Source organism: Erinaceus europaeus, chromosome 7, assembly GCF_950295315.1.
Source record: "Erinaceus europaeus chromosome 7, mEriEur2.1, whole genome shotgun sequence".
Taxonomy (NCBI): Eukaryota; Metazoa; Chordata; class Mammalia; order Eulipotyphla; family Erinaceidae; genus Erinaceus; species Erinaceus europaeus.
Genome location: NC_080168.1, coordinates 63,209,846 through 63,227,433, shown reverse-complemented (window position 1 = coordinate 63,227,433; position 17,588 = coordinate 63,209,846). Strand labels below are relative to the sequence as shown.

Genomic DNA, 17,588 nt, shown 5'->3' with positions numbered 1-17,588 from the left:
ATGAGGGGTTGGAAACCCAGCTGGGAGGTAGCTCCTCAATCGCTCTCCCCTTCTCTTGCCCTCCTCAAGCTCTACTAACTCAGCTGAAGAAAGAAAACTGCTGCATTTGACAGAGCAATCAGCCATTCAGCTTGCCTTGGAGCTGGGGAGAGGGCATCCTTGAGTTTACATTTGGGCAGGGGGAGAGGACTGTTCCTCTGCCTGATTCATGGGAGAACATGATCAGACACGTAACTCACCACATGCACTCTGCTCTCCAGGCTAAGCTTGGCTTGGTGTCTTTTGGGAGGGTCCGGGGACCAGCATTTCATGTACCTTTGCCAAGGTTTGTTCCAGTTCGGGCTCAGGCTCTGGCTGTCTGGGGAGCATGTATGACTCTGACCACAGAGTGAGTGCAGGACACCCATGCAGACTCAGCCCCCAGGAACACAAGGGTCATGTGTGTGCTAGTTCTTGTCTGCAATGAACATTAACAGGGAGATTTGTATCTGCCAGTTCATAGGTGACGTCCCCCAGTTTCCACATACCCCCAGACAGAGGAAATGTGGGCATTTTGCAAACCAAGAGCACCAGGTCTCCTCCTGGCCCCTGACAACCACCCTCTCTAGCATGTAGGGAGTGTCTGGCTCCCTCTGCACTCGCTCCTCAATGTCGGAATCAAACCACAACATCCAAGTGCAGGTCAGCAGATACATTTATTTTATTTATTAGATGCAGTGAAATACAAGAAAACCAGAAGAAATGCATCAGGGTATTCACCTCACACATGGAACCATTGACCATCCACCCTAGCTCATGGTGAGAATGGGGCAGGCCTCTGTGGGTGCAGTAGGGATGGAGCACAGAAACTGATGGCTGTCAGTGATGGACGGACAAGGTGGGCTCCGTGACAGCAGGCAACGGGCATCTTTGGGAACCAACAAGTCTGCTGGTCACCGAGTGATCACTGCACTGCCTGGCACCTCCTGGGGATCTTTTTTAAATTTTTTTAATTTTTTAAAAAGGAGACATTGACAAAACCATAGGATAAGAGGGGTATAACTCCACACAATTCCCACCACCAGAACTCCGTATCCCCTCCCCTCCCCTGATAGCTTCCCTATTCTTTCTCCCTCTGGGAGTATGGATCTTTTGACTACAATCCTACAGACTGGTTCCAGATAGTCAGCATGCAAGAGGACAGGAGTCAGGGTGTGAAGGGATGCTGGTGTAGGCAGGAAGCACACAGGAGCAGCCCACTGAGGAGTGCAGAGGAGGCCACACCTCTGGACATCTCTACTCCAGTGGGAAGTGACAGGCTGGGCCGCCTGATGAGCTCCCAGGGCCCAGTGCAGTTATGTTTCTAGGCCCGGTTCCAAGGAGCTGCCTACACAGCATTGGAGGGATCCAGGAGGCACAGATGGCAGTCACATGGAGGCACAGACTAGCGGGGTGGGCTCCCCGACGAAGGCTGTCCGCCGGGTTCCTCCTATTTTAAGTTCTGCCAAGTCTCGCTGCGTGTCCCCTGCCCCACCTCCTTTTCCCAAATAAATCTTGATTCCCTGCCTTTCTCTGGAGGAGGAGGAGGGAGATGCAGATGGTCTCATTGAGTGTAGAGCTGTGTGTCTGCTCCTTCTCCATTGCCATTCTTGTAACTTCAATATTTGTACAACGCCACCTCAAAATACTTCAGATCCCATCCAAGGCTGTTAAGTCTTCTGTGTGCCTGTGCATGTGTGGATACTTAGTGGGTTTTTAGCCTGGGCATCTTTCTTAGGGCTTTGCTTATGAACACTCCCACTAGTATCAAGCTCATTGCAATGGGCTGCAGGACACAGGAAAAAAAACAAAACAAAACAAAAAAAACAGCGCCTGGTCTAAGACTTCTCTCCCATTTGGAATATCCTGTGACTCACATGGAAAGCACCTCAGTAATGTGTAGAATTTTAGTTTCCTAGTGTTAAAGAAAATGCTTGTCATGTTTGCCATCCAACTCTGTCAGAGGTGTTGCAGCCCGAGTGCAGCCGTGGGCATGACGGTGCTGGTCCCTCAGTCTCAGTCACCTACCTTCTTGTGTCAAGAGCTGCTGAAATGGAAGTGATCTGCAGGGTCTGCCGCTGCCGGAGCACCAGGGACTCTGAGGGCAGCTCCCAACGTGCCAGGTGACCTATGAGTATCACCTGGGATTGGCTGGGGCTTCCTTGGCCAGCATCTCACCTATCAAGCTGTTCAATGTGCCTTTTTGCCCAAGCTAATGTAAAGGAGGACATTTTAAAAGCAGGTGCGCACACAGCAAGCTTTTCATATTTGCTGAAGAGTCATTTTACCCAGAGAACCAAAAAACAGGCATTTATCATCCTTCACTGAAAGCCTTAGTGCCGTCCTTTCAGGTTATGTGTCTAAGGTGTGTAGAAGCTGACATTGTACAGTTGCGACCAGTAGAATCACTCATCCACCCTCAAAGGCAAGCACAAAAGTGCTTTTTGCCTTATGGTGGAATTTCACAGTTAGGAAAGCAGATGGACAGGCGATGAGCTTTGCTGTCAACCTGGAGCTCTGCTTCCAGAGAGCACGGAAGCAGCGCAAGTCCTCAGTGGCATTTAAGCTGTGTGAATTTGCATCCCCGGTTCCTTCTGCAGGTGTGAAGAATGCTCTGATTTTCATCAAAGAGACAAGTCTCTCTGAAGGATCCTTGTGATGTTCTAAGTCACACTCACTGAATGACAATGCCGGCCTCCAGTCAGTGGGCACGTCCTCCATGAGGCCCTCAGGGCATCTCTAAGCCAACCCCCCCCCCACACACAAACCCAGTCACGGGACTGTGCATTGGGTAGGTTCCTGAATGGAGCCCACGCACGCTCCCAGTCTTGCTCCAAAGTATTTAGCTGCCAAGAGAGCTACACTACAGCAGATCACAAGTGTACTATTTGTATAAACACTCCCCAGTACAAATGCTCTTGTTTTCATTGAAGCTGATATTTTTAACCTGCACTATTAATACTCTTTCCCCCCTTCCTTGAGGAGTGTGGCTTTCAGGAGAAAGACTCTCTAAGCCTCCTTCCCTCGTGAGGCAGTTCCTCCTGATTCCAACAGAGCTCTGTGCCATAGGTACAGACGGGGCTCATTAAGGCAACTTCAGAGAAGCATGATTCTAATTAACAATTAGCTCAAAATTAGCTTTAATGATTTGTTTGAGATGATAGAATAGGAGAGAAATGCGATTATTTCTAAGCCTTCGACATCATTAAGAATACAACTGCCACACTTGGATGAGCGTGCTGTGGTTGGGAATCAGAGCATTCTGCAGGGCTGAAAGAAGAGACCACGTGTGTGTGTGTGTGTGTGTGTGTGTGTGTGTGGCACCCCAGAAGAACAGGTGTGTGTGTATGTGTGTGTCTGTGTGAGAGTGGGTGGCACCCCAGAAGCCCAGGTGCCTGTAACTGTGCTGCCTCTGGCAAAGCCCTTTCCCTGTTTTCCTGCTTCTCCAAGCTGCTCTGGCCCGGTGGGGAAGGGGTCATCTCAAGAGGGGAAATCAAAGGCAGAGGAGAGGAAGGACTCCAGAAAGAGGTGGGGGAAGACTCCATGGGTCTAGCAAGTGAGTCACCAGGCAGCAGAGCAGACCCCAGGAGTAATGGGATGCTGAGGAGTCCAACCAGCCCCAGGCCTGTCCTCCCCTTCTCCGGGTTCTTTCCATACACCCCCAAGTCAATATGTGATCTTTACTTTGGCCACTTGGGAGGGTTTTAAAAATTGTATATAGAAACTTGAAGAAACGCACCTTTCTTTTTTTTTTTTAAACATTCATTTAGAACAAAGAGTGTGAGTGGCTGTGACAAGAGGTCCCCACCTCTCCCCCCCCATTCATGGCTGTCTGCCCCTACTATCCTCCCACCTGGGGGGTGGGTAGCGGGACATGTCAGACCTTCTGGCCCCCAGGGGCTGTGAGGGCGCAGGTCCTGGTGCCCACGTAGAAGACCTGGTAGCGGTGTTTCCACATGAGGAAGCAGGCCAGCAGGCACACCAGGCTGCACACCAGGTTGAGCACCAGCTGTGTGAGCAGGAAGGCAGCCAGGGTGCCGGTGACGCTGGAGCAGTCAGCCACGTCACGGTACACGAAGGTCCGGCGCAGAGGCTCGGCAGAGGGCATGGTGCAGTGGCAGGCGTCCCCCAGGGGCCCAGGGCCGCAGGTCAGCTGCACCAGCTGGGCATAGTGATGGGCCACAAAGGCAGCGGCCAACACACACACCGTCAGCCCCAGGGCACTCAGCAGGAAATACAGCAGCTGGATGGGGGGGAGACCATCAGGTCAGCTAGCGTACTGGGGGTCGAGGAGGGGGCGAGGGCAGCCCCCAGAATGCACACTGTAGGCTTTCTCCTCTTCCTGGATGCTCCCCGACTGGCTGCAGGCATGGCTGTTTCTCCAAAGAAGATCCCACCCCCAATGTGACCTTTGTCCAGTCTGCATCTGCCATGAGCTGGGTGTTCCCAGAGAATGGGGCCAGCCACACCAGCGCATGGAGACAGATATCAAGAAGCCTGGTGGGCTAAACAGCAGCACAAAGCAGGCTGTGCTTACTGGGGCCTGGAGGACTGCTGGTGAGGACTGGGAGATACATCACCCAGGAGAGCACAAACTTTGCTGTGCCTGAGGGAGAATCCAGGTTCCACCTGGGAGCATCACAGACAGTACCCTGGGGAGGGCGGGAAGCCCCACAGATAGTGGAGTGGTGCTATGATGTCTCTCCTTTCTTTTCTCTGTCTCTCTCTCTCTCCCTCTCTCTTCTTTTTTGTTTCCTCCAGGGTTATTGCTGGGCTCGGTGCCTGCACCATGAATCCACCACCGCTCCTGGAGGCCGTTTTTTCCCCCTTTTATTGTCCTTGTTGTTGTAGCCTCGTTATGGTTATTATTGCCATTGTTGATGTTGTTCATTGTTGGATAAGACAGAGAGAAATAGAGAGAGGAGGGGAAGACAGAGAGGGGGAGAGAAAGTTAGACACCTGCAGACCTGCTTCACCACTTGTGAAGCGACTCCCCTGCAGGTGGGGAGCCGGGGGCTCAAACTGGGATCCTTATGCCAGTACTTGCACTTTGCGCCACATGCGCTTAACCCACTGCGCCACCGCCCAAATCCCCTTCTCTCTTCTTCTAACTGTACCTGAAGTTAAAAAAATTAAATAGAATGAAAATGTCAGACTGGGACCAAGTGGAGTTGCACATGAGGACCTGGCTCTGCAAAAGAGAGAGAGAAAGAAAGAGAAAGAGAGAAAGAAAAGTGCTTATGGAAGACTGAAACCAGACTAGGGAGTGTAGAACAAGCTTCTGCAATGTGGGCTCTGGGCTGGCTTGTGCTGGCCATGGCAGCTCAGCTTGCAACTTCAGCTAGTGTCTTGACTGACTATAGCCAGTCTAGGAAAGCCCATATCTGCATAAGTGGAAGCTGGAAACAAAAGAAATTATAGCTACAGAGGAGAGGGGCATGATGTCACCTTCCTTGCAGGCAAGTCTGCTCTCCCCCCATTCCCGCCCCAATCCAACCATGACCCTATGCTTGAGAAGAAAACTCAGGGCCCCTCAGCTCCAGGCCCTGAGCACCATGGGCCTGGGCAGTGAACAGTTGGCTTACAGTTGTAACTCTGCTGTTAAAGGCCTGCAGGAGCTCTGAACAATTCAGACATTGAGCTGACAGCTAAAATGTTTTCCTACACCGATGTCTATGAGGGAGGAAGGGAGGGAGGAAGAGAGAAACCAGAGCACTGCTCAGGTCTGGCATATGAGGTGCTGGGGACTGAACCTGGGATGTCAGGCAGGCCAAGTTCTGTGCTCTACCATTGAGCTATCTTACCAACCAGCTTGAAATATTTCCATCAAGACTTATTAGGACTTGTGGACATGAACCTGCTACAAGCTGCTTCACAGATGAGGAAATGTGTGTGTGTGTTTGGTTTTTTTTAGCAGAGCACTGCTCAGCTCTGGCTTACAGTGGTGTGGGGGATTGAACCTGGGACGTAGGGACCTCAGGCAGGAAAGCCTGTTTGCAAAACCATCATGCTATCTCCCCCACCCAGAGAAATGTTCTCGTTACCAGCTCACCTCCTATAGACATCTGTCCTAATGACCCTACCTGCTGAGGGTCAAAGAAAGGACCAGAGTCCCCAGCTTTGGGGGAGTGTACTTAGCACAGTTCCTTGCAAGACTTACAGGAAGCATACTCGAGTATAAGATATGTGCACAGGGTACCTTAGAATGAGGTTCCAAACATCCAGGCCTGACACAGAGAATGTCTAACATTTTATTTCTCCTCTCACTCTCTCTCTGTAAGTCAGACCTGAGCAAATAACAGGTTTGACCAAAAAGAAGAAAGCTTGACTCTGTGCCTCTAGTCACAAGAGGAAAGTGAACCTCACTGAAGTCATTTTGTCTTAATTTATCTGGACAGTCAAGGAATGTGTGGGTTCTTTGGATCTTTTCTTGTCAGGAGTCTTAGTCTATTATCCCTTTCCGAGTCATTTGAAGGATTATCAAAAATAGAGCCTAAATTTCTCCATCTGTGAAACATTTCTCCAGAACACTATCTAGAATGCAGGTGTAACAGGGATACCCTCTATTCAACATATGTAGTCTCCTCTGGAGGAAGGGAGCAAGATACATGCAGAGTGAGGCTGCTACACAGTTTTGAAAGGAAGCAGTGAATCTGTGAATCGATTGGTTTGGTTCTGTCGCCAGTATTTCCTGCAAAAATTGCAGTCCTTTGGATGACAAGTACCATTATGTGAGTGGGGGGGGTATATTTGAAAATACCTGGATTGTTCTTGAGTATTTAAGTTTGCTGACTGATTTCAAGGTGTTGATGCCACAAACTAAACTGTGCTAGGCACTTCAAGGTGAGTGTGTGTGGGGGGGGTGCTAGGGGGATGAGGAGGCTGGTAGGGGGCAGGCAGTTGTGGCGAAGGATAGATGGAGACTGCTGGTGGGTACTGGGAGTGCACAGCTGCTACACACAGCACTTAAATGAAAGGTCCCTCAGTGAAATGCAATCGGATATCTGGGAGGTAGTTCAGTGGCAGAGCACAGGGCTTGCAGGCAGAAGGCTCTGAGTGGGATCTCTGGCAGCACATGTGCTGGAGTGGTACCCTGGTGCCCTCCTCACTTCCCAGGTGCCTGGGGAGAATTGGTTACACACACACACACACACACACACACACACACACACACACACACACACCTCTCCATGTCTTCATCTGTAAGCTGGAAGTGAAGACCAGACCTAGGCAGCATCACACACACACACACACACACACACACACACACACACACACACACACACACACACATACCTCCATGTCTTCATCTGTAAGCTGGAAATGAAGACCAGACCTAGGCAGCACCTTTCGTAATGGATGGGGGAGGGGGAGTTGTGTCTAGCTTGTAGGTAATATATGGCCCACAGGATCATTCAGTTCAGCCCTTCAAAGGCGGCCAGAGGGTTGTTTTACTTTTTTTTTATATAGCAACATTGACTACTAATTTTTCAGGGGATCATTTTGTATGGCCCACAAATGATGTCATAAATATCCTAATGGCCCTTGGCAGGAAAAAGGTTCCCCACTCCTGGCTTGCCTAAGGCACAAAAGAGCAGACCTCTACACAGGGCCTGCCTCCCTGCCAAGGACAGAGGAGGGTGACGTGGGTATTCCTGCAATCCTTCAACAGTTCCCTGCGACGAAAAGCACCGCCGGCTCCTAGCCTCAGGAGATCGAGTCCCTGACACTGTCCTCCCACTCAAGCTGTGCCCTTGGCTCCTCTGAACAGCAGCCTCCTCTTGATGCCCCTCAGATATGATAGGGCAGCATGGGCGAGGGACCTGGACACGAGACTCCCCACCCACCCTGGGTCTGCAGGCTGTATCTACAGTGTGCTAGCACTGAATTCAGGGTATCAAATCCTCTGACAGGCAACACACTGCAAGTCAAAGGGCATCATCACCTTCTGCCCACAGGCAGGAATAAACTCTCAGTGAGTCTTGATACCATGGCCTGCAGCTGTTTTCTGCAGTCACAGTGCTCAATCCACAGGCCTGCCCCTAACTGGAGTTTCAGGGCTGGGTGATCAGGTGACTATGGGGCAGGAGGGCGGGTCCTCAGGTCTAATTACTCTCCCAGGTGGCAGTGCCCCTCTGCAACAGGCACTGAGGCTGGGCCTCCTACCTGTGCACCCTGAATCACCCCCTGGGAGCGCACATGGGAAGCATGTGTGTTTTGTGATCTGTGCATGTGTGGCATTTGCAGGTAGCAGTGCACATGTGTTCACATGTGCATGATACACACATGGAGATGCATGTTTGCACATGGATGCATGCATATGCTCATGTGTGTGTACACACTGTATGCAACATGAACCATATGCTCTTGTGTGTGTGCGCATCTATTGTGTGCACACATGTGTGTAGGCATGTGCACAATTGTGGGTGGGTGTGTACATGTCTGGCAGGTGTGTATGTATGTACATGGGTCGCTGTGTATTTTGAGTATGTGCACAGGTAAGGCTATATGGTGTGCCATGTATATGCACACATATGCTTCCCTGTATGCATGTGTGGTGAACATCATGTGAGACACATGTGCTGTGCACATTTACATGTGTTACTTGAGTGTCTCTGTATGTGAGTATATTTATTGTGTGTTCTGTTTGCCTATTTGTACACACAAGTTCCCATGCACAGGTGCCCCTGAACCTGGGGCAGTCTGGAGGAGAGCAGCAGGGGAAGACCTTTGCCAAAAGCAGCAAAGTTGCAGACACCTGCATTTTTGGGGTGCCACCTATCCTTGGGCACCCATTGTCCCCCCTACCTCTGTCGGTCTCTTCCTTCAGCTATGCGCACGTGTGTTCCTGCACACACCTAACAACACACCATCCACACCAGCTGCCCACACTGGCTCTGTGAGCACTCCCTATGCATAGGAAATGCTCAGACAGGGTGTGAATCTACGGGTACATGTGCAGACACGCTAGGCGGCAGCCCCCCATGAAGATGCAGGCCAGCCCTCCACAGAATGGCAGGAGGCACAGGGAGCATGGAGAGGGACTTCAGCTCCCTCTGACCTCAGGAACAAAGTGCAGCAGACCTGGAAAAGGTCTTCCCAGAGGAGAAAAGGGCCTCTGTTACCTGTCACAGATGTTCCTGGGGGTGGGGCTGGGGAGCAGGGGAAGAAAGGAGAGGAGCTCATGAGAGCTTCCTGGCAGGGGAACTCAGCCTGGCTGATAGCAGGGCACCTTGCCTGGGGCTCCTCCTGTGCTGTGCTGTGCTGTGCTCCTCCTGTAGGTGAAGAAGCTGAGGCAGCTGTGGGGGGAGGGGTGTGTGTGTGGGGGTGCTGTTGCTTTGGCTTCAGCTGAATCCTGGAATCATTTAGGGGCAAGGGCATTTCACACCCACTGGTGAACCTGACTTAGGACAGTATCTACCTGGCAAATCCTGAGTCCCTGAGGCCTCACTGGCCATTTACTGCAAGGCTGAGGAGACAGCATAATGGTTCTGCAAAAGACTTTCATGCTTGAGTCTCTGAAGGCCCAGGTTCTATCCCCAGCACCATCATAAGTCAACCTGAGCAGTGCTCTGGTGTGCTGTGTCTCTGTCCCTGCCCTCCCCCGTGTGTGTGTGTGTGTGTGTGTGTGTGTGTGTGTGTGTGTGTGTGCGCGCGCGCGCGCGTGTGTCTGGCCATTTTAAAAATCAAATGCTGGTGTCAGCCCTCTACGGCCTTTTTTCAAGGGACACTCTAACATAATACAAGAAGAGTAAACTTTCCCAATGTAGGCAGGCATATCTACCAAAATCACAACTCTGTCAACTTTTAAAAATGTCATTTGCTAAGGATTTTTAATCAGAAAAGCTATGTCTAACCACTGAAGAACATTTCCAGATTAAAAAAGGGGAAGAAAAAAAAAACTAGAAAATGAACTGAGAATGTCACACTTGCTATGCACTAAAAAGATGTTTTTCCAGGCTGAGAAGACAATATAGTGGCTCTGCAAAGGAGTCTCATGCCTGAGGCTCTGAGGTCCCAGGCTCAATTCCCAGCACAACCATTAGCAAGAGATGACAGAGCTCTGGTCTCCCTCTTTCTCTCTTTGTGTGTATCTCACTAAATAAATGAATTACATATACATATATAAGAATTACACTATACAAAGACCTAGTGGGGGTTGTATTGTTATATGGAAAACAAAAATGGTATGCATGTACAAACTATTATATTTACTGTCAATTGTAAAACATTAATTCCCCAATAGAGAAATTAAAAAAAAAATAATTACACTATACATTTTGCATATTCAGTGTTTTGCTGGTCTGTAACATGTAAACACTTTTTTTTTTTTTTGCCTATAGGGTTATTGCTGGGGCATGGTGTCTGCACTATGAATCCACTGCTCCTGGAGGCCTTTTTCCCCATTTTGTTGCCTTTGCTGTTGTTGTTATTGTTGCCATTGTTGTTGGATAGAACAGAGAGAAATTGAAAGAGGATGGGAAGACAGAGGGGGGAGAGAAAGAAAGACACCTGCAGACCTGCTTCACCGCTTGTGAAGCGACCCACCTGTAGGCAGGGACCCAGGGGCTAGAACCACTATCCTTATGCCAGTCCTTATGCTTTGTGCCATGTGTGCTTAACCCACTGTGCTACCACCCGGTCCCCTACATGTGAACACTTTTATCCTACTGATTACTTTTTCACACAACTGAAACACATATGTGTCTATCAGCAAGGCACCTAGCTTTGTGAGCCACTAGCGTCTTATATTTCTCATCTTCATAATGTTTAAATCATATTGCTGCCTTGCTTCAGTGAACCAAAGAGTAGGTGCTTTTGATGTGAATCCTGTGAAAGAAAAGTAAACAACAGGCGCAGAGATGCCCTCCACCCTTCTGACATTACAGAAGGCTTTTTGTTCTCTGTTACAACAGTTGATAGAGAATGTGAGCATTTGCTTTCAACCAGCTCAGATTGCTGAGCTTGGCGTTCACCTCTCTAAATGCTGGCGGGGGGTGGGGGTGGCGGGGGGGCGAGGGTACTCCCCCCTTTTGAACAGATTCTGTTATGCAGTGACAAGACTAAGCTGAGTAGCCTGAGTGGCCCCCACCACCTGTGCTGGCCAGCCTGACAGACACGGTGCATGGCAGACACACCCTATCTAAGCCAGGCACATCCCATCCACCACCCTCCCCTGCCCTTAGACTGGACACAGGTGACCCAGATGTACCCTGTGTACCTTTTCTGTCTCAGTGATCCCACCTACAAGAGGAAACCGACTCAGACTGCTTCACCACTAAAATATTCTAAATAACCCCCCAAGATATGGAAGTGGGCACCTCTGCTCTGACCACATGTTTGGGTGAACTAATGAGCCTTCAAATATTCCTTTTAAGGGCATTGGAGAACAGACTTTATGCTCTCCTTGCCAACCAGTTCATGGGAATGAAGCCTTAAGTAAAAAAAAAAAAAAAGAAAAAGAAAAAGAAAAAAAGAAAGAAAGAAAAAAGAAAGGAAGGAAGGAAGATGGGGGGGATCTGTATTGCCTTTGGGGTCTGGATGAATGCCCTCCTAGGACAATTTTTGACCTGTCTAAAAATGCAATTTCTATACAAGCCAGATGCATGCATAGGTCCTTAAAAATCGTGTGTGTGTAGCATAAGTTGGACTTGTGCTTCCTTCTAGCAGGCCATGAGGGAGGAGGAAAAACAACGTACCTTCATAGTGAACTGGATGCATGTCCGTTCGTCAACTTGGTAGGAGACACAGAGCATAAACAAGCCCAGGTAGGCCACGAGGCAGACCTACAATGAGAGCACAGACACAGCACGTCAGCCAGCAAGTCCTGCACCTGTGCCACTGGCCTCTGTGGCAGGGGGTTCTCTCACTGACTTAGCTTTATGTAGACTTTTTTTTTAATATAGTAAAACCTATTCTCCCATTTTTGTCAGTATGTAGTTCTTTGTTTAAAGATGCATCTTACTTATTGCAGGTGAGAGCAAGAGTTTCTCACAAGACAGAAGAGAGAAAGAGGCGAAAAAGGAGTCGGGGTATGACTGACTCTGGTATACACGCAGACTCAGGCATGCAAGTCCGATGTCTTACCTGCCAGCTGAGTCACCTTGCCAGCCTTGATGTAACATGGCCCTTAAAATGAATGACAGCTACAGTGATAATTACAAGCTGAATACTTACTGTGTGTGTCTGTATGAGAGGCAGTAACAGACAGACAGATGCACCTCTGAGAGCTTTCTAGGCACTTTCTGATGCGATTATTACCAAGCCCTTGGCCAGGTGACTGTTAGGTGCTTCCAATACACAGAAGCCCACAGCCAGGAAGCAGTGACCCTATCACTCAAATCAGGCAGTGTGCATGAAGAGCAGCAATGCCCTGGGGGCCAAGAGATCCCACAGCCAGTAAGACATGCACCTCATTGTGTACAGGGTCCCAGGTTCAAGCCCCGGCACCAGATGGGAACACTGTGGGTGGTACCAGGGGAACTCCATGGAAGGTGAATTTGTGCTGTGCTATCTCTCCCTCCCTTGCTCCTCTGTGTCTGGCTCTCCTGCCCCCACCACCACCTCTAAGTGACAACTTGGGTTTGGGGAGGTGGTGGGTGGTATTATTCCGCAGGAAAATCACCCTGAGTTTACTCCCTGGCACCACATTGGCAAAAAAGGGTCAAGCCCAGGGGGCAGGGCCACAGAGGCAGGAATGGCCCACCTGGAGCAGTGGAGGGAGGCTGGGGACCTGGGCTACAGAGATGGCTGAGGAAGTGGCAGGCACAGGGATGGCCTGAGGAAGGCGTGTGTCAAAGAAGTGGGTGCTGTGTGGGGAACAATGGCATGAGAATGTCGAGACATGATTTTCCAAATCACAGAAATTCATGGGGGGAGGCCAAGTCCAGAGGGGAGGGCAGGCCAGGTTAAAACAGAATCTGAGCAGGGGGTGGGTGGTGGCACACCTGGTTGAGCACACATGTTACAGTATGCAAAGAGCCAGGTTTGAGCCCCAGATCCCCATCTGCAGAGGGAAAGCTTCACAAATGCTGAAGCAGTGTTGCAGGTCTCTCTCTCTCTCTCTCCCCGTCTCTATCACCTCCTTCTTTCTCAATTTCTGGCTGTCTCTATCCAATAAATAAATAAATAAAGATAATAAATGTTTTTAAAGTTAAAACAAAAACAACTAGCTACTGCACAGCTGACCAGAACACCCTGCAGAGAAAGAAGTGAAAAGTGAGTTCCGAATGTTGGGTGTCAGCAATGAAAAGAGGGACCGGTCTCCTAACTGTAAACAGACTGGCAGGAAGAATGGCTACCGTGAGAGGAAAGAGCCTCAATTAGTTAGTCAAGTGGGATTATCCTGGAGCTGGAGAGGCAGCATAATGGCTCTGCAAAATGACTATTATGCCTAAAGCTTCTAGGTCCCCAGGTTCAATTCCAGGCACTACCACAAGCCAACACTGAGCAGTACTCTGGTGGAACATAAATAAAACTACATTTAAAAAAAAAGTAGGGGGGAGTCGGGCGGTGGCACAGCAGGTTAAGCGCACGTGGTGCAAATCACCAGGACCTGCGTAAGGATCCCAGTTCGAGCCCCCGGCTCTCCACCTGCAGGAACGTCGCTTCATAAGCGGTGAAGCAGGTCTGCAGGTGTCTGTCTTTCTCTCCACCTCTCTGTCTTCCCCTCCTCTCTCCATTTCTTTCTGTCCTATCCAACAACAACGACATTAATAACCACAACAATGTTAAACAACAAGGGCAACAAAAAGGAAAATAAATAAATAAAAACTTAATTAAAAAACAAACAAAAGTAGGATTCTCAGTACACTGGAATTTACTTGTCTATAATAATTTCCCAAGTTTTAGGCTTTCATACCTCAGTATGTACATATAGGATCACCATACCCACCACCAAAGTCCTGGTCACACCAAGAGACACTACCTATGCCCTCACTCCTCCTTCCCCCACCACCACAGCTTTCAGAGTAAGTCAGTTCGGTTATTATTATCCTTTGTAAATTCATCTGTGTTGAGTACCTGTAGCCACATATGATCTTTTAAACTATGACTTAGAGTTGCTAGACAAAGTATATCTATTGACACTCAGTTTTAGAGACTAGTGTTTTGTATAGTCTGCACTAGGACAGAACAGTCAGCCTATTCTGACGTGTACACTCTACCTGGATATAGGTGCCTAGCAGGTCACTGAGTGACTGTTGTCTTCTCCTGCTTCTTCCTGGGGCTAGGGCCACACGCCTGGGAACAGCCCTTCATACCCAGCACAGCACCCCCTACATGCAGCAGGAGAGGAGGGAAAGATTTAGGAGAGGGTGTGCAGGGAGGAGGGAGAGCTAGGAGAGGGGTGGGCCAATTTGAGGGGGAGAATTAGTTGATACAGAACATAGAGATAATGCAGTGGATAGAAAGGACTCTCGCAGCCTGGATGCAGAAGGTCAGAGTAGAAAGGGCAAAGTCATGCGCACAGAGATGGACAGGAAGTGGGTCTCGAAGGCCTTTCCCTCCTGGGAGCAGGCGACTGGTGTGCTCCCTCCACCGTGCCCTTGAGAGCGCTCCTTCAGGCTGTGAGCCTGGGCAGGGCAGAGAGGCCCCTCTGGTACAAACTGGAGGGGCATCAGGAGAGGGGGCAGCAGGTTTGGGCTGCCAGGCAGATGGCTCCGATGACCCAGGAGACCCTAGCTGCTGGAGAAGGGAGTAGACAAGGGCCCAGCACTGCCCCTGGGCCTGGGGTTCAGGACTGCACCCCTAGGCTGAAGAACTCCACTGGAGAACCATCCACACACAGGACACTATGAGATGCTTGCCTTTTCCACAGCCCTGGAGGGAAAGTCTGCTCTGAGCTGCAAGGTCCGAGGGCCATGGCTGCTGTGAAGAGTCTGTGGCCGGACATGCAGCTTCTTATTTTAGCCATGCATATCTAATAATTATGAAACACATCATCTGTTGAATTTTTTTTTGCCTCCAGGGTTATTTCTGGGGCTCAGTGCCTGCACCATGAACCCACTCCTCCTGGAGGCCATTTAACCCCCTTTTGTTGTCCTTGTTGTTGTAGCCTTGTTGTGGTCATTATTGTTATTGTTGATGTTGTTTGTTGTTAGACAGAGAGAAATAAAGAGAGGGGAGAAAACAGAGAGGGGGACAGAAAGATAGACACCTGCAGACCTGTTTCACCATCTGTGAAGTGACTTCCCTGAAGGTAGGGAGCCGGGGGCCCAAACCGGGATCCTTATTCTGGTCCTTGCGCTTTGCACCACGTGCGCTTAACCTGCTGCACTACTGCCCGACCCCCATTTTTTTTAAAGCTTCTAGGGAACTTTCAAGGAATCCTGAATTAATCCGGTATACTTCAATGTCTCAGCCACCTGATGAGATCCCACAGGCTGACTGTCCTCACCCAGAGAGGAGGTAGGTGAGAGCAACCAGTCTGTGTGCCGTAGAGCTGGCTGGTGGGCCACCACAGCAGTGTTTACTGAGGATTCAAGAGCCCAGTGCTCTCTGACCCGGAGGAAGAAGCCAGGTTTCTTGGGCCAGATGAAGGGTTGTAGTTCCTGAGTGGGCAGGACATGGCCACACCAGACGACAGGGTGTTCTGGCTCCCCAGGCAGGAAGGAGAGGTAGGTGGCTCACACAGGGAATGCATTCCCGGAACTCTGGGCCAGAGCTTCCATTAGCTGTGGAGAGGCGAGGATGTGGGAGGGAAAAAGGCCACTGTGTACAACTCTCAAGGAAATACTTGTTGGAGTGGGCGGTGGTACCACAGAGCAGATGCCAAGGAGAACAGGGTGGTCTGAGGGGCAGGAGGAGGGTAACCAGGGTTGAGAGGCAGCAGGCGCCAGCCTGGGAGAGTTCTGTGATCCAGTTCAGAATAATAATAATAATAATAATAATAAGTTCCATTCAGGTCAGGTACAGATGGGTGATGTTGTTGGCTAAGACAAGTTTGAAATGATTTCTCCTGGAAGAAAAAGCCAGACCCGTCCTCTCCAGCCCAGGTCTGCATGTGCAGGAAGAGATGCCCAGCCCTGCACCCCGCATTCTGTGCCAGTGAGGCTTTGTCTGTGGAGTGAAGGCTGTATTCTCTCCCTCAGGCTGGGGAGCTGGGGCACAGATGCCCTCTGCATGCCAATTCCATTGCCACTGCCTGTGCAAGGCCCTCACACGCTGCCTTTTGTTCCTGTGATTTGGCAGGTGTTCCTGCAGAGGTGCCTTGGGGGCGGGGTGGGGTGGGGGCATTATCAGGAGACTCCTCCATCGGGCCACCTTCCCCTCTGGAGCCTGCTGACCCCTTGGCCCCTCCCAGCTGGCCTGGCCTGAGGCAGCTCCCCACTTTCTGTCCTCCGGGGTTGGCTTCTCTCTCTGAGTCATGCTTATTGACATTCTGGTCGTGTGACACTCACACCACCTCCCGTGTGTTTGTTTTCTCCGTGTTCTTGTCGGCAGAGCTGCCTTGACTGGCCCTGGAGGGACGTGGCCACCCATCACATGCCTCCTTCTGTGCCCCACTTTTCAATCCTGTCCCTGCAAGGCAAGGCTGGGTCTGTGAGGCCACTGGCTGCCGGCCTCCTGAGTGTTGAAACTGCTTGAGATCAGCCACTAGAGCAGCCCCAGGGGTTCTGCTCCCATGTACACACAGACTGAGCTGCGGGTAAGCAGGACTGGGGCTCCTTCTCAGGCAGCCCCGGGAGAAGTGACACACACTGCCATCAGCTGAATGACCGTTTTGGAAGTCATGTTCACACGTGAGAAGAATGTCACAGCCTGTCAGTAGGATGCCATCACTAAGAGCTATGCACGGGCACGTCCTTGTCCTGGTCAACCACGTCTCCATGCATTTCATGAGGCAGTGGGCAGGTCAGGATTTCAGAAGAGTGGGGAGAGTATTTTAGTGTGACTTGGCTGTTTACACTGGACCCTTGATGCCTCCACCTCATGAAGAGACAGCCACCAGCTTATGCTAGGCCAGAGGTTCAGAGTTGCTGAGCTAGGGGGTATATAGCATAATGGTTATGCAAACAGACTCTCAAGCCTGAGGCTCTGAGGCCCCAGGTTCAATCCCCTGTACCATCATAAACCAGAGCTGAGCAGTGCTCTGGAGAGAGGGAGAGAGGGAGAGATACAGAGAGAGAGAGAGAGAGAGAGTAGAAGAAGGAGGAGGAGGAGGATGAAGAGGAGGAGGAGCACTACCACCACCACCACACTGCAGAGTCACTGGGCCAGCACTGTCTGGCCTTGGGTTCAAGCCCCTGGCTACCACCTGGGAGAACCTACATTAGGATGTTTCCTGATCAGTTGCTGAATCTCTGGCCCTTTCCACGGTGGAAAAACACAGAACCAACTGGGCTGATCTTCTACTGCATGGTTTCTGAAAAGCAATGAAGAGTGTGGCATTCATCTAGAAGTACTTAAACACTGTGGAATGAAGAAGTTACCTCCCTCCCACACTTATTAAACTTTAAATTACATCTCATAGGCAAAAATAAGATGAAAACACTGCCTCCCCCCAATGAGATGAAGAAGGAAAGGCCCTTTGCCCACCCCAACACCCTGAATAAAAACACCTCTCAGAA

The 17,588-nt window shown here is 50.3% G+C and overlaps 1 protein-coding gene across 3 annotated transcripts in view; it reads right to left on the bottom strand.

Annotated features, from left to right (window-relative positions):
- Positions 1–676: 676 nt before the first annotated feature.
- Positions 677–17,588, bottom strand: part of SSPN (sarcospan) — a 100,149-nt gene continuing 83,237 nt past the window's right edge. For 2 of the 3 annotated variants that reach the window (XM_060194549.1, XM_007517923.3), the window contains 2 exons: positions 11,718–11,804; positions 677–4,261 (listed from right to left, as the gene is read on the bottom strand). In XM_060194549.1, the coding sequence (XP_060050532.1) occupies positions 3,896–4,261; positions 11,718–11,774 (423 nt within the window). In that variant the 5' untranslated portion in view covers positions 11,775–11,804 and the 3' untranslated portion in view covers positions 677–3,895. Of the gene's footprint in view, positions 4,262–11,717; positions 11,805–14,183; positions 14,266–17,588 lie in introns of those variants that run through there. The other variant, XM_060194550.1, reaches the window with a different exon arrangement.